This window comes from Manacus candei, unplaced genomic scaffold (assembly GCF_025592945.1).
Source record: "Manacus candei isolate 608988 ecotype Guabito, Panama unplaced genomic scaffold, ASM2559294v1 h1tg000034l, whole genome shotgun sequence".
NCBI classification, from domain to species: domain Eukaryota; kingdom Metazoa; phylum Chordata; class Aves; order Passeriformes; family Pipridae; genus Manacus; species Manacus candei.
In genome coordinates this window covers 10,282,642-10,297,072 of record NW_026138082.1, presented here as the reverse complement: position 1 = coordinate 10,297,072, position 14,431 = coordinate 10,282,642, and the positions used below count along the sequence as shown (strand labels likewise).

The following is a 14,431-nucleotide window of genomic DNA, read 5'->3' as shown; positions in this document are numbered from 1 at the left end:
CAGCTGCAAGGGGTAAGAGGCAAACTGAGAGATGGCATCATTAGATAAAATAATGACAGTGTTTTTGGGGAAAGCTTTTTCATTTTCTGAGCTATCACTGCAAGAATTTTTGCAGTATGGACAAGAGTTTTCTTTGACCTAATAGATACAAAATCTACCTATGACTTATCCATTTCCCAGAGAACTCAAAATACAGCCAAACTGAATCGGAAAGGTGGGCCATAGGCCTGAATAGCAATACAGTGGCATTATTCACCACACCAATTAAAAATGAGAGGAAGACCTGAAATCCCTCAAAGTGTAATGAATGCATTTTTTGGTATATGAATTTCTAGCTCAAAAAAAGACTAAGCATAATCCACGTATTAGAAAACTCATATTTTTCAGCAAAGAAAAGCCAGACACATACAAAATTATCCATCATATTACCAGCCTCCAGTGATTAAAAGTCATAAGCCAAACACTCATCAAATGCCTTTAAAGTTTTTGTTTAATTTCAGGCCTTTAGAGTCCACCTAATTCATTCTCATATCAAGCCTTCTAAACTCATAAAGGTCTGAAAACTGTCTTTCTAAAGCAAAAGATTATTTTTCCCACCATATAATCTCTCAATGCCAGTACTTAATTTCAGAATTTCTTATTTACCTAAACAAGACAGTCTAGTGCCATCATTTTATCTCTATGTCTACATTTCTCCCTATTTTGCCTTCCTTCCCTCTTGAACTGAATTAATTTTCAAGATTCAAACCAAGCTGTTAAAGAGGTAAAGGTGTGTATGATTAAAGTTCCTACAACATACAAGTTTTGCACAAAACAGCTGCTAGTAGTAAAGAGTGAGGGACTAGTGCCCTCACAGAAGGAAAAGTGGGACGAGTCAGATCTTCAGCTAATTTGTTTAATCTACCCAGAGACAGGAGGCAACAGCCCGGTGTCTGGGCAGCACAAGTGCAGTTCTGATCTTGAGACTGAGCTGCTCTCTGTGTCCAGCCAACTAACCAAAAAACATAGGTAGATGAAAAGGCAAAGGATGCTGTGACGTGGAAACTCACAGATCATGGGAGAGAACGGGGACTGCCTGAATCAGAAGGTTTTAGTGACTTGAGAAAGTGCTCAACACTTCCATTAGGACAAATCACTCCCCACAAATCAGCAGGGCACAAGATTTCCAAGCTCCCTTGATTCTATTACTAATAAAACACCTCCACTATATATACACATATTTTTAATAGCTAATTTTACAGGACAGATCCCTATCAATCTTGCCAAGGGATCAAAACAAAATTCACAGACAAATCAAGTATATGAGGTGGTTTTACTTCTTCAGAAGAATGTCCTCATGTACTCTACACTTGACTCCAAAACGTTTACCAACATACATGTTTATACATTTCAACACTGACTCCTGATCAGGACTATTACCTTTCTGATATAGAGGCTGCAGGATCTGGGATCATGAAACACAACAGAGCATACTACAATGCTTATGCCCCCATATATGCACAAAAAAGCAATATAAATATCAAGATATGACACTAGTATATTTGCCTAACATTTCATTCTGGGGGCATTTTTTTAAAGACAGAAATGTCATTTAAATTAAAAAAATCCCTAATTATGCTTTACAAACAACAAAATCATTATTCCTAAGTGTTCCCATAACATTAGACAAATGCAGGACAGAAAACAATTTTTCAGGATGTGACAGCTGCAGCTCTTACAGCCTGAGGCCTAAACACACTCACAGACACCCAAGTGGCATTGGTTCAACAACAACAGAGCCTGCCGTGCACAGTTATGAACCACACAACCCACCTACTACCAAGTTTTCAGGGGCAACTCTAACTTTGCATCAGCCCCCTGATGGGAAGCAGCTGAAGCTCTTAATGATCATGTTTCTCTAACTGCTACAAAAAAGGACTGTCTCCATTATCTCACCAGCATCACTTCACCACTTTGTCTACAGCTCTCCAAAAGACAAGAACACTCTACCCTTCCTCAGTCTTGACTATTTGGTTCTTCCTGTCTGCTAAGCAACATTTGCTGCAATTTCTCACACATCCCTATTAAGTTTAATGGACTGTTTTGAATAAGAAACCATGAAACAGATCAGAGCCCTATAAATCTCACTGTGTTCCTTGCAAAACTAAACAATGTGACAGCACTGTCCAAAATGTTTCTGAATAGATGATTCACTTAGGAGCCATAATTTTTGATGATAAATCCCCCCCAGTTTTAACATAATGCTTACCACTTGTCAATGATGCCAATATTTCAAGAAATTATTTGAAAAGACTGTACTGACAAATTTTTAAATTATATTAAAAGTTTTTATTTCATTTTTATTATGACCCCCAAAAGGACACATGACTTAAATTTTTAGCTAAAGCTTTAAATTTAATAAAATGCTCTTTATCGTGTGGCTAATAAGAACATGAATGACAAAACTGATGATTACTGATTCCCTAAATAAACATTACAGTTACAGTAGCATAGCTATGTAAGTAGTCTTGGTAAAAATGCAGTGTACAATATTGAAGACGCAAATGAACTGTAAATAAATTTAATCCACTTTTATTATGTCTCATACAGATTACAAAGCACATGAGACAAATTAACCTCTCTGTTTCTTAGATTCTATTCTGGTCCTGACAAAACATTCGAAAGAGCAGGTAGCAAATTAAAAGGATGCAAAACAACATTCCTCCTTTTTTATCTTCTCTGCTGAAGATTAGTTCTGGACACATAATTGTTTGCACACTTTTCCTCCCAACAATTAAAAGATAATCATAATACTACATGTAAAGCATCTTAAGAATTTGGTTTCCATTTACAAAAATGGATACATCAACCAACATTTATACACCAGTCACTGACCCCTTTCAGCTCTATCATTAAAATACCTGTTACTGCAGCAATCTCTTACCGTTTTCACTTTGCTTTAGGTACTGTTTCTTGCTACTGTTTTACTTTGTATTTGACTGTTTCATTCTGTTTACACCTACTTACAGAAGTACAAATTATTTTTTTTTTAATCACTACTTGTACACTTCACTGCCAGTGACAAATTTCTGACTGCCTCACAAAGACTTTTTTTGTCAGGTTGCCCATGCTTCTGATTGTTTATTAAGAAGACACAAATCTGTTCTTAGAAACCATGTTGGTGGTTTTATTATCGCCATTATTTTGAAAGCTATACTAGCTATGCAATGTAATTCAGGAAATAAAACTATGAAATATATACTACAATGCTGGTTCCCTCTCAATTTCTTTTTGGCAACTCCCAACAAATGAGACAGAGAAAAGGAAAACCCTTTCTATATGCAGACTGAAAATGAAGTAAGCTAGTTCAACTTGCATAGAATTCCAGGGTTTCTGATACAGGAAAATATGAATTAAGTAGAGGTGACCTCTTTAAAAGGTCTTAATTATTCTGATAAAAGTTATATGTATCAAACTAATGACAATTTAGCATATATACCCGTATTTCCACTTCCTGAATATTTGAAAACTGTTCACATTTTAGGATATAAAATAAGCTGGATCAAATATCATTCAAATGTTTTTTCAAAAAATCACACTCTGTCTAGTACCAACAGATTTCTATCCAAAAGAGAAAAAGCACTAAGAGTCAAAAGTACAATCAATAAAATAACACCTCCCTAAATACTAGAAATATTAATGAAATGTGAAAAAAATTAAACAAGTTCTTGCAACTATGCTCCCAGTTTTATATACATATTTCATATGGGGCAAAGAAATATCTTGGTCTTCAACAAGTGAGTTTCTCAGTGCAAGATAAAGGAGAGAGGGTGAAAAAAATCCAAACAGACCTTCCTAAGAAGGTGAAAGGTCCTACCTTGGTTTAAGAAGTACTATCAAACAACAAAGCAGGACTACAACTCTGCGGTGTGCTCCGTAAGACAGACTCACACACTGTATGAAAAGTCATCACACACACAAAGCCACCTACGTTTAGCTTTTTCAGTTTGCCATTGGGAGGGTTTATATATAATTTTTATATATATACACATATATATTACCTACATTATTCTACACATGCTTTAGCTGAAACAGCAAGGAGTTATTCACAGAAGAATTCAGCTTATAGAAATATGTTCCTCTAAACCTGCTGATTCCAAGTTAATCACAGACATAAAACTACATAGGCAATTAACTTCTTAGACATATATATTTTCTTTAACTTCGGCATGTATATTGTCTTAACACAACTGCCAAGATACAGGGTGTGCTCCATCAGACATTCCTTTCTAGCTTGTTCATTTAAAATTGCAGAATCAGACTGGCAAAGTGCCAGATTTAAAGTCAAGCTCAGTCTTCACTGGCACATTGACCTACTAACTTTATTTCTACAGTACTGCACTACACGGAAATTTTTGAAATGGACATTCAGACAACGCCATAGTCAAGTCACAGTCAAACAGGAAAAACAAAAGCCTATTAACTACTTCTCAATTAAATACCTACTGAAATCTCACACACTGACTCCCAGCCTGCATCTGCTGATTTATAGGGCTTTCCAAGAGACAGAGCACCACAAAAAATCTCCTTTAAAATGGCTGTCATCTCCTTTTGTTCTAAAAGCCTGAGGTCCTGACTGTCCTCCATCAAGATACACTTCGCTATTTTTTCATCGTGAAGTGAAGCTGATCTCAGAAAAGACAGTGGCTTCTATTGCCTAACACTTTTTTAAGCTTTGATAAGCTACTTAATTCAACTTTGTCCTACTGTGACCAGGAGGAAAATCATGAAAACAAGTCCTCCTTCCCTGTCATACCACTAGTTTAATTTAAGACCGCAAATGTTATTAGCACAGTAGTATGTTTATGAACTTTCACCAACCTAATGCACCAGTAAATTTATTTGCATACATCCTCCGTGCATCTGCCATACCTTCAGGCTCCTGCTAAAAATAACTTACCCCTGAATTGCCAACATATGGCTGCCTCTTTGGAAACTACCATCTTCCTGGAACACATCTTTCAACTCTCTAGCAGTAGGTGTACACCAAGATGGCAAAAACTTTTTTGAAAAGTCCTACAGCAGGAGCTTCCATCCACCAAACTAAGCTGTGCCTCTTAAAACCAATTGTACGAACCAGAGAATGCATATTAAGCTGATAAAGTGGATAAATTAAAGCCTGAACTGCATTTCTTTATTCTTGCCTGTAATATTATAATAAGACCCAACAATTTTGGTCAAGGAAATGGAATCCACAAACAACAGAACGATATTCATAATTTTTTGTTATTTTTCTTTATGAAATAGTATCAGTCATTCAGTAAGACAAGATCAGGCAAATGCAGCTGCAAGAGTAAGTTTAATCAAACTTAGCTTCAGTCAAAGTATTATTTTAATTCAAACAGAGGCGTATTTCTGAAGACGGATCTTATTGGCTTGAATAAGAGTTTGTACCTAAGTAAACTCTTACTGATGACATTTTCACGAATGTGATGAAAGCTTTGTATAAAAAGTACAAGTAGTATAAAACTACACTTGTGGGTTATTAAGAAATGACCACAATCTTAAAACTTACATTAAATACAGTAACTTGCATTATAAAAAAAACCAACACTGATCACACCCTAAGCTCCAGTATTAACGTTAGTGATTTCTTTCAGAATACGTCACTGTACCCTTCATGTTGGACACTGTGGCTTTCCACTAGACATCTGTGCACATGAAAAGACAAGACACTCACTTTAAACAGAGCAGCTCCATCTTTTGGAGATTTTAAATGGTAGCTTTCATTTCAAGTTTATGACTTCAATAAACATGAAGCCCTAAAATTAGCAACCTTCAAGGCAATACTAAAATCTTCTAAAGGTCTACTTGAAAGAAAATAACTCCTTTATATGTATAAGGCCTAATGTTACTCCTAGTAATAAAAATATTCCACAAAATAAAAAAGACTTTTTATTCACTTCAAAAGCATTCACTCTAGACTAGCAGTATCATTTTTATCAAACAATTACCTCATAGACACAGATATACACAATAATTATGCTAATTATTAACAACTGTGCTCCTTTGCTCTTCAACTCATATGCGATTTAGGTGTAGATCTTCAGTTCCTTAGGTGCCCCTGATAATTTCTTAAGGATACAAAATCTTTCAGGATCTGAGTTATATAATTTCTTTTAAAAACATTTAAGCTTGAAACAACCTTTCAAAGAAATATTTACCAAGCACCAATCCATTCTCTTAAAATATCCTGAAAACTCACCTGGTTTACAGGTCTGTACACAAAACCCACCATCCCCGCATAATATGCAATAAACACTGATTATCTATCTACTCACATATCTTATTTTACTACACTTATACAATTAAGCCTACAGTATAGGTTGATAGTGTATATATATGCAACATAAACACAAAGAACATAAACATCACCACAGTAAGCATTCTGCTGAAATAAAGAATGTGATTAAAAAAAAATCCTAGTTTAACCAGTTCTTTGCTCTACTCTGAAATATTCTAAGCCTCTTTCCCATTACAATGTCTTCATACCAGGAAGAAACCTGAGTAAAATCAAAGCCAATCTACTTACTTTACTTCTTACTGAAAGGCATACCTTCAGAAACTGCTTGAAGACTCTAGAATTCCTTTATTATAATAAGTGTGACACAAAAAAAGAAAGAATGGAATTCTGTCTATTGAAGCTCTTACAAAGCACGTATCTTCACGGTTTCTCAGAATTTCCCCCCTTACTCCTATATACTTACAAGCTAGTAGAACAATAAATAAAGCTTTAAAAAGTATGGCCTTCAACAGATACTGAAGAAACTAGAGGGCTTTAGCCCAGGGAAAAGGTAACTGAGGAAGAAACATCAACAGCCTTCTAATATGTTACTGAAAGACAAGCAGGCAGTTCATATTCCTGCCTGTTAAGGTCGAGACAAATGACAACACTTACTAAACCAAAGATGCTTAGATTGGACAGATATAAAATGACCACAAAGTTTCCAAGAATCTCCTTCCAGAGCACTCCAGTTCTTGCACAAGCCAAAGGACCCTGCCTCTCAGCAGCATCAGCACCAGACAGCTTGGTTCTGTCTGGTGCTTCTTTCTTCCCACCCTGACTGAAACTCTGGATCAGGCAGGAAGAAAACTTTCCAACAGGAAGGACAGTTACTATTCTTCTGACAGAACGTGTGACCTCTGCTAATATCTTCAGTCACTAAGCTTGGCAGAGAGCTGTTTGATCTGCTTTGTAGTGTGAAGGGACAAGAGGACCTGTCAAAGTCCATCCCCAGTCCATTTTTATGTTTTCTTTATTGTAAGGAGGAACAATGTCCTCATTTTGACTACTGAGACTAAGCTTTAAGCACCTCGATCTTGTCTTTGTCCCTTTTTTAAAAAAGGCTTTCCAAATTCACAGAATCCACTAGGACCTCTAGACTGAGTCCAAGCTATGACAGAACACCACTCTGTCAACTAGACCATGGCAATAAAGTGCCACGTCCAGTCTCTCCTTAAACACCCCCAGGGACGGTGACTCCACCATCTCCCCGGGCAGCCGATTCCAAAGTCTAAACAGCCCTTCCCGCGAAGAAATTCTTCCAAATGTCCAGCCCAAACGTTGCCTGGCACAGCTTGAGACTGTGTTCTCTCATCTCGGCTCACCAGGGACTCAGTGCCAACAGAAGACGAGTTAGCAGCATCTGTTGCTCAAGACTCTTGTTTTCCACATCCAAGAGAACTCCTTTGGCACGCACTGCTCCATGCCAGCGCTGGAACAACCAAACCCAGAGGGAGGATCGTCACGGCCAGGCCCGAATGCTAAAGCACGGGGCCTGGTTCATCCTCCCCCGTCGCTCGCAGGGAAGGGGCAGGAAGAAACCCGGCCGGGCTCTCGCTGCCCTGGGGCACGGCTCGGTCCCCTCCCCGGGCACCCCCGGGGATGCGCCCCGGCCCCGCATCCCGCTCACCTCCAGCTTGTGGTTGATCTGGGACACGGTCTGAGCCTTGTGGCAGAGCTGCGCGAAACACGAGCTCAGGCTCGTCATCTTCTGCCGGCCCTCGTACGTGATGTCGGCCTGGTCGGGGTCGATCTCGCCCAGCAGCAGGTCCACGTCCACGAACGCCTTGTCGAACTCCTTCTCCAGCACCTCCAGCCAGCGGAACATGGACACGCCGCCGCCGCCCGGGGCCGGCCCGGCCGCGCCCGGACCGCAGGGACCACCGCCCGCCGCCGACATTCCACCGCTGCCGCTGCCGCCCCCTGCCTTCGCACGGTACTGCCCCGCCGCAGCCGCTCCCGCCCCCCAGGACCCGCCGCTCCCGGTCCCGCTCCCGGCGCTGCTCCCGGGACAGCCACGCAGGGAGCGCGGGCACGCGCGTGCGCGGCGGCCGCCTGGCGGTGTGGCAGGCAGCACCTGCCGAGCGCCGAGCCCCCGATCGCGTCCCGGCCGCGCCGGCAGGGGGCGCTGCGGTGCCGCCCAGCGGGGGCGGGAGGGGCGGAGGGGCCGGGGGCGGGAGCGGGTCGTGTCTGTCTGTCCCCTGTCCTCCTGTCCCTGGGTCCCCATGTCCCCATGTCCCCGGCCTGGCCCCCGGGAGCGTCCGCGCCCGACCCCCGCAGGCAGCGGGCGTGTAATTGTAATTATAGCCACTTTTGTATTGGCATATAGTCCATATAAGACCTATGCTAAGTTTGTACATGGTGAAGAATAAGAATATGGACCTTGCCCCGAACGACTTACAATGTATATACGTGAAGGAAATGATGAATAAATGTAACATAAAGAGAAGCATAAGTGCAGAGGTATTTGTGTATAGAAGTGCACAACAGGAAGCAGACAGATGGCAGCTAAAACTGCAAGTCACCACTGCTTGAATGAGGCACTAGGATACAGCAATATCACAACCTCTTCAGATCTAAAGCATCAGAGGGAACACACGGAAACAGAGAAAACTTCAGATGGTGACTAACAGACCATATTGACAGGAAACAAACCCTCACTACCGAAAGGGAAACCAGTTGCAAGGGTTGAGGGGCAGACAGAGATGACATCATTAGATAAAATAATGACAGCATTTTTGGGAAAAGCTTTTTCATTTTCTGAGCTACCATTGCAAAAATTTCTGCAGGACCAGGGTTTTATTTGAGCTAATAGATATAAATCTATTTATGACTTATCGATTTCCCAGACAAGAGAATTCAAAATAGAGCCAAACTGAATTGGAAAGCTGGATCATTCTTATGTATATATGGTTATTTTTATATATAAGGGAGGAGGAAGAGAGGAAAGAGAAGAAGAGGAAAGAGAAGTCTTCATTACTGTATTCACTGATGTGATGAGCAGGTGCAAACCACACTGCAGGATTTGCACCAACACATCAATTGCTTGTGCTCAGAAAAGATGCAGACTTGCAAGTATTGCATAAAATCATAGAACCATAGAATGTTAAGGGTTGGAAGGGACCTTAAAAATCATCTAGTCCTAACAGCCCCTGCCATGTGCAGGGACACCTCTCACTAGACCAGGTTGTCCAACCTGTCCTTGAACACTGAGAGGCATGGGGCATCCACAACTTCTCCGGGCAACCTGTTCCAGTCTCACCAGCCTCACAGTAAAGAATTTCTTCCTGATATCTAACCTAAATGGACTGCCCCTGTCACCTTTGCATCTCTAGAAGCACCAATGAATGCAGTTATATCCATATAAAAGGTATTTGCTTTTTTTTTTTAGCTCATCCTGGTTCTGACAATGAAACAAATTTCAAGGAACACGCTACCCCTACACGGGTGCTTTCTCCAAGACGTTCACCTTGGCTTCAGCTCGTCTCCTTTGAAATACTGCAATACTGCAGCTCTGATGTTGATTTCAGCTGGAGCTTTATTAGCAGGTCTTGTGGAGAACATGTGCAGCTTTGTTTTATTGCATTGAAGTCGTAATTCCACCTCAAAAGAGAAAAAAGAAAAAAATCACTGTAAAGCAGATCAGGACCCTAATCCTGCCTACAACATGGCCCCACAAAATACTCTCCCAGCACAGCAAAGAGCACAGGGACCCTCCAGTCAGCAGTGGAGGATACCAGAATAACAGTAAGGGCACCTCCCCCTTCCTCCTTCTTCCCCCCACTTTCTATACTGAGCATGATGTTATATGGTATGGAATATCCCTTGGTCAGCTGGGGTCAGCTGTCCTGGCTGTGTCTCCTCCCAACTTCTGTGCATTCCCAACTTCCCTTGCCTGTGTGGCAGTACAAAAAGCAGAAAAGGCCTTGACTCTGTGTAAACCCTGCTCAGCAATAATAAAAACATCTCTATATTATCAGCCCTGTGTTCAGCACAAATCCAAACCACATCCCCACAGTAACCACTGTGGAGAAAATGAACGACCCCAGGCAAAACCAGTACACCATTCAAATTGTCTGCACTGCAACTGAAGGTAGGTAGCAACAAACTGGGCGGGGTTCCCTTACTGCTAAACCCATCCATGATCGAAACAAAAGCTACGAACACCTTTACGTATATCTACAGAAAAAAAACCTGGCTCAGTAAATTGGTGTATTCAGAACAGCAGCTGAGCAGAGGGGTACGTGTCTAAAGTCGCGCAGCTACTCAGCCTGGGCCATATTGATCAACATAACTGGTCTGCTCTGGCCTCCAATCGGGAGGTCTGGAGACACACCATCTATAACACTGCTGATGCTTTTGAGAAAGCACGCAGGATCACCCTTAAGGAGAAAAGACAATGCAGAAAGAATCGTGCCTTGCAGAATTTACCACCTAAGGAGTCTTTCTGTTGTGCCTTTTGCAACCGGACATGCCTGTCTCATATTGGCCTTTTTAGCCACCAGCACACTTGTAACAAACATAGGTAGAGCCCTTCCCAAATCTTCGTTCACAAAGCCCAGCCATGACAATGACTTTGGAGTGAGCCCAGCTGAACAGAGCATTTGGCTGACCTTCGTCCTGGCGTTCACTCTTCACAGCTGTCTTTTTTTGCACAACAGCGTCCCATAGAAAATCAAATTTTTTGCTGTATCAAAAGCTAAACTAATTTCATTGTTTATATTAGTTCAGCCACACAAGAAAATTAATTGTTTCAAAACTATCAGTTTTTATGTTAGCTTTGGCTTTGATTCTGGTAGATATCTCACTGGAGAAGTACCTATAGAATCATGTTACATTTTTTGCCTTTTTTTATTTAATGGAACAGTAAGCTATCCCTTAGCCAAATATTAGCATTTTCTGCTAATATACCTCTATTGTGCATTTGAACAGTATCTACTTATCTTGAGAAAGAAGTTTCCCATAGTTACTATGTAACATATCTATAGCAAATACTGCCTTTAAAAACTTAGACGTAATGTAATTTATGTATGATTGCTTCTTTTTAAAGAATTGCTTATTGTCAGTTTTTTAGTGTCCTTTTCCTTTATCTCACAGGTTGTTCCTGATCTATTTTAAATTGTTTTTATCAACAATGGTATCAGAGTTTTGTGGTCATTAATTTTAATTCTTTCATCCCTTAGCAGTGCTACCTTTGTTTTGCATGTCCTTACATTTCGCCACTCAAACAAGGTTTTGTCTCTCCTTATTCTACTCAAAGATTAGCTTCTCAAATGGAATCCTTTTAGAAGCTTACCTGCAGTGTAATATCGGTCTAATACTTGCTGGACTATGTATAAATGAGAAGGAATACTAGATGTTGTTAAGGAAATCAGCAGTTTTGACACTGAATCTTAATAAATGTAGCTACCATTGGCTACTATTTATATTCCTCTCCAGAAATACTGTGTAAAAGAGGGGTTGAAATTTAAAGCAAGTGTCTCTGATATTAGGGTAAACACAGGAATAACTGAATTATCTCAAAACTATACTTGGAGATCCTCTAGAAAATTCTGATAAATTCCAATTATCCTTGAAATGTCTACCGAAAGCCCCCAGAGCAACTGTAACTCTGTTCTGTAAGCAAGCTGTGCAGTAATTATGGAATTGAACCTAAGAAAGGTTAGTAAGTTTGGCCTTCAATTAGAATTCAATCGATTTAGAGTAAACTGTAGCATACTACACCCTGATAACATCAATAAAATAATTGAAGAACATTTAAAGAGCAGCAGTGGTCTGAGTCAACCAGTCTAGCAGTAAGAATCATTTCTACAAGAGACATTTCTAACAACAGTTGGAGGAAGTTATATGTCAAGAAGAATTTAAATTTGCTGAATGCCCTTAATGTCAAAAGGACTTCACTGAAAGGTTTGTGATTTGTTTCTTTGACCTTATTTATGATGTAGTTCTGGTGAAGCTAATCACCAGATCATTTCTTCATGTATAATTTATGTACATAATTTCACTTATTTTACACAGGCTATAGAGCATGTGAGGTATCTGCATTATACTGTTATTAAGTACATTTGAGTACAAACAGTCCTTCATAAATTTAAACCTGCATACTTTGACTGATTACTGGAGTACCTAATTAATTATCTGAAACCTTACTTTGAGCTTAAAGAGTAAATGACCTTAAGCATGAGGAGGACACATTTTCATACCAAAAAAAAGCCCCAAAGTAATACCCAAATCAAAAGGAAAAAATAAATTGCTTGGATTGACATCTCCACTGCTGTAGATTTTGTATCTAGTGTCCATGCCTAGACTGTGAGATACTCTATAAACCTTTGGTTAGACCCAGCCCCTGCACAAAGAATTTACAATATAAACACTTATGTTTGCACATGAGGGTCAGTTCCCCCGGAAACCCCTGTAATTGCAGCTGCCCAGCTGTGTGTGCTGGGCTGCAGTGCCTGCACATGTCAAGGCCATCTCCTGTGTGGTTAATGCTGAAGCATCTTGAGTGGTTTGATTGCATGGGTGGCTGTGCAGTCACAAGCAGGGGCACCAAAGGGGAAATGGAGTGAAAACAAGTAATATCTTGCAGGATCAAGGTATCAGAGAAAATAGAGATGATAAAGCAAGATTTTCTTGCTAAAAAAGGAGTTAGAGTAGATGATTAGAAAGCATCTTTCTGAAGCACACTCCTTTCTGAAGGAGAGGAGGAAGTCATCCACCTGCATTGATACCTAAAGGGGCATACATTTTCAGTTGTCATTACAGAACATTTCTGTTAACAAACTCCAGACTTTTTAGTTTTTGTATTTTAGGCGATTCCTGCCTTGCAGGCCTAGAGAGTTCATAGTTGGCTGCATTTTACAGTCTGTAGGTGAGCCCATAGGAGCAACAGTTTACTGACGACTGTTTTGAACCGTCACTCTATATTGGTCTCTTTTTACACAACGCAACTTCCACAAGTCACTTCTTTAGGCCAGCTTTTCTTTTTCACAGTGCTATTCTGATCTTATTCTCATGCTTATTTCTATGTATACATTTATGCTTAATTATTTTTGCTCTGAACTTTTGTTTTATTTTAAAAAATTAATAAAACACATGCAAAAAATGTTCAGCTTTTATAGCATGCAAGAAAGAAACCCTCTTTTGGTGCATGATCCCAGTGTATAATTTAGAAAACTGCTGTTTCAGAGTCTTTGTCTTATTGAAATTGTGCCTTGCAGTTTGAACAGTAAATAATTTTTACAGTTTAAGCTCCATTCTGTTTTTGTTGGATGCACAGTTACTAGCAGGCTGCTCTTAAAGCCTAAAGATATCCAAAGGAAATGGAAGGGCCAGAACTACAGGACTCTGAAAAAGTTCCCTTGGTTTCATGGTTCCCTTTTTGATTGGATGACCCTTCCCTGACGTTTTACTTTTAGGTGGTACTGTTCGAGGCATGGTCTCATAAGTTCACTACAGATCTTACATAACTGCTCATATACAAAAGACCTGTATGTTTATACTCTAGGCTGAGAATGGACTCAGCCATCAGATCTGCCTTCTTTATTTCCCTCTCTTCATTCCTTTTTCAGACTTACCTGGAATGTCATTACTAGAAAACTGTCACACATCCTAAAGGCTGTCACCACATCCTAATCTCTGATTTCATGGGCACAGCTCTCTGTGGCTCAATTAATGAAGAACAGTCCTCCATCAAGTGGATACCATTAACTACAATACTTTGAAGGCCAGTTACAGCATCATTAGTGGCATTAGGGTATGAAATTATTTAAACTGACCTCTGCTTATTTGTTGTTTGTGGGTTGCCTGCCCCAGACACGTCCCACCTGATCTGGGCTAGCATCCCTCAGCTCTGTCATAAAACTGGCAATGACTAAAATTCCTTAATATGTGAATTTCTGTTCAACAAAGTTTCATTCCTTTCAGCAGGTTTCACAGTGCTAGTTCCTCTGGAATGCAAACATGCCACAGACAAGTGAAACGCCTCGTGTAGCCAGCATGGAGGAAGAAAAGGAAATCTACCTTACTGTGTGGAAAAAAATCTGCTTTAACTCATCTGGCAGCTGTTTCCAGTGTATGAAGATGACCTTGCCTGGAGTTAGAATGTGC

General features: G+C 40.1%; 1 protein-coding gene across 3 annotated transcripts in view; it reads right to left on the bottom strand.

The window, feature by feature from the left end:
• GOPC (golgi associated PDZ and coiled-coil motif containing) overlaps positions 1 to 8,346 on the bottom strand; it is a 30,069-nt gene extending 21,723 nt beyond the window's left edge. Inside the window, exon 1 of one of the 3 annotated variants that reach the window (XM_051792238.1) lies at positions 7,953 to 8,346. In XM_051792238.1, the coding sequence (XP_051648198.1) occupies positions 7,953 to 8,222 (270 nt within the window). In that variant the 5' untranslated portion in view covers positions 8,223 to 8,346. The remainder of the gene's footprint in view (positions 1 to 7,952) is intronic. The other 2 variants (XM_051792240.1, XM_051792239.1) reach the window with 2 other exon arrangements.
• Positions 8,347 to 14,431: the final 6,085 nt, after the last annotated feature.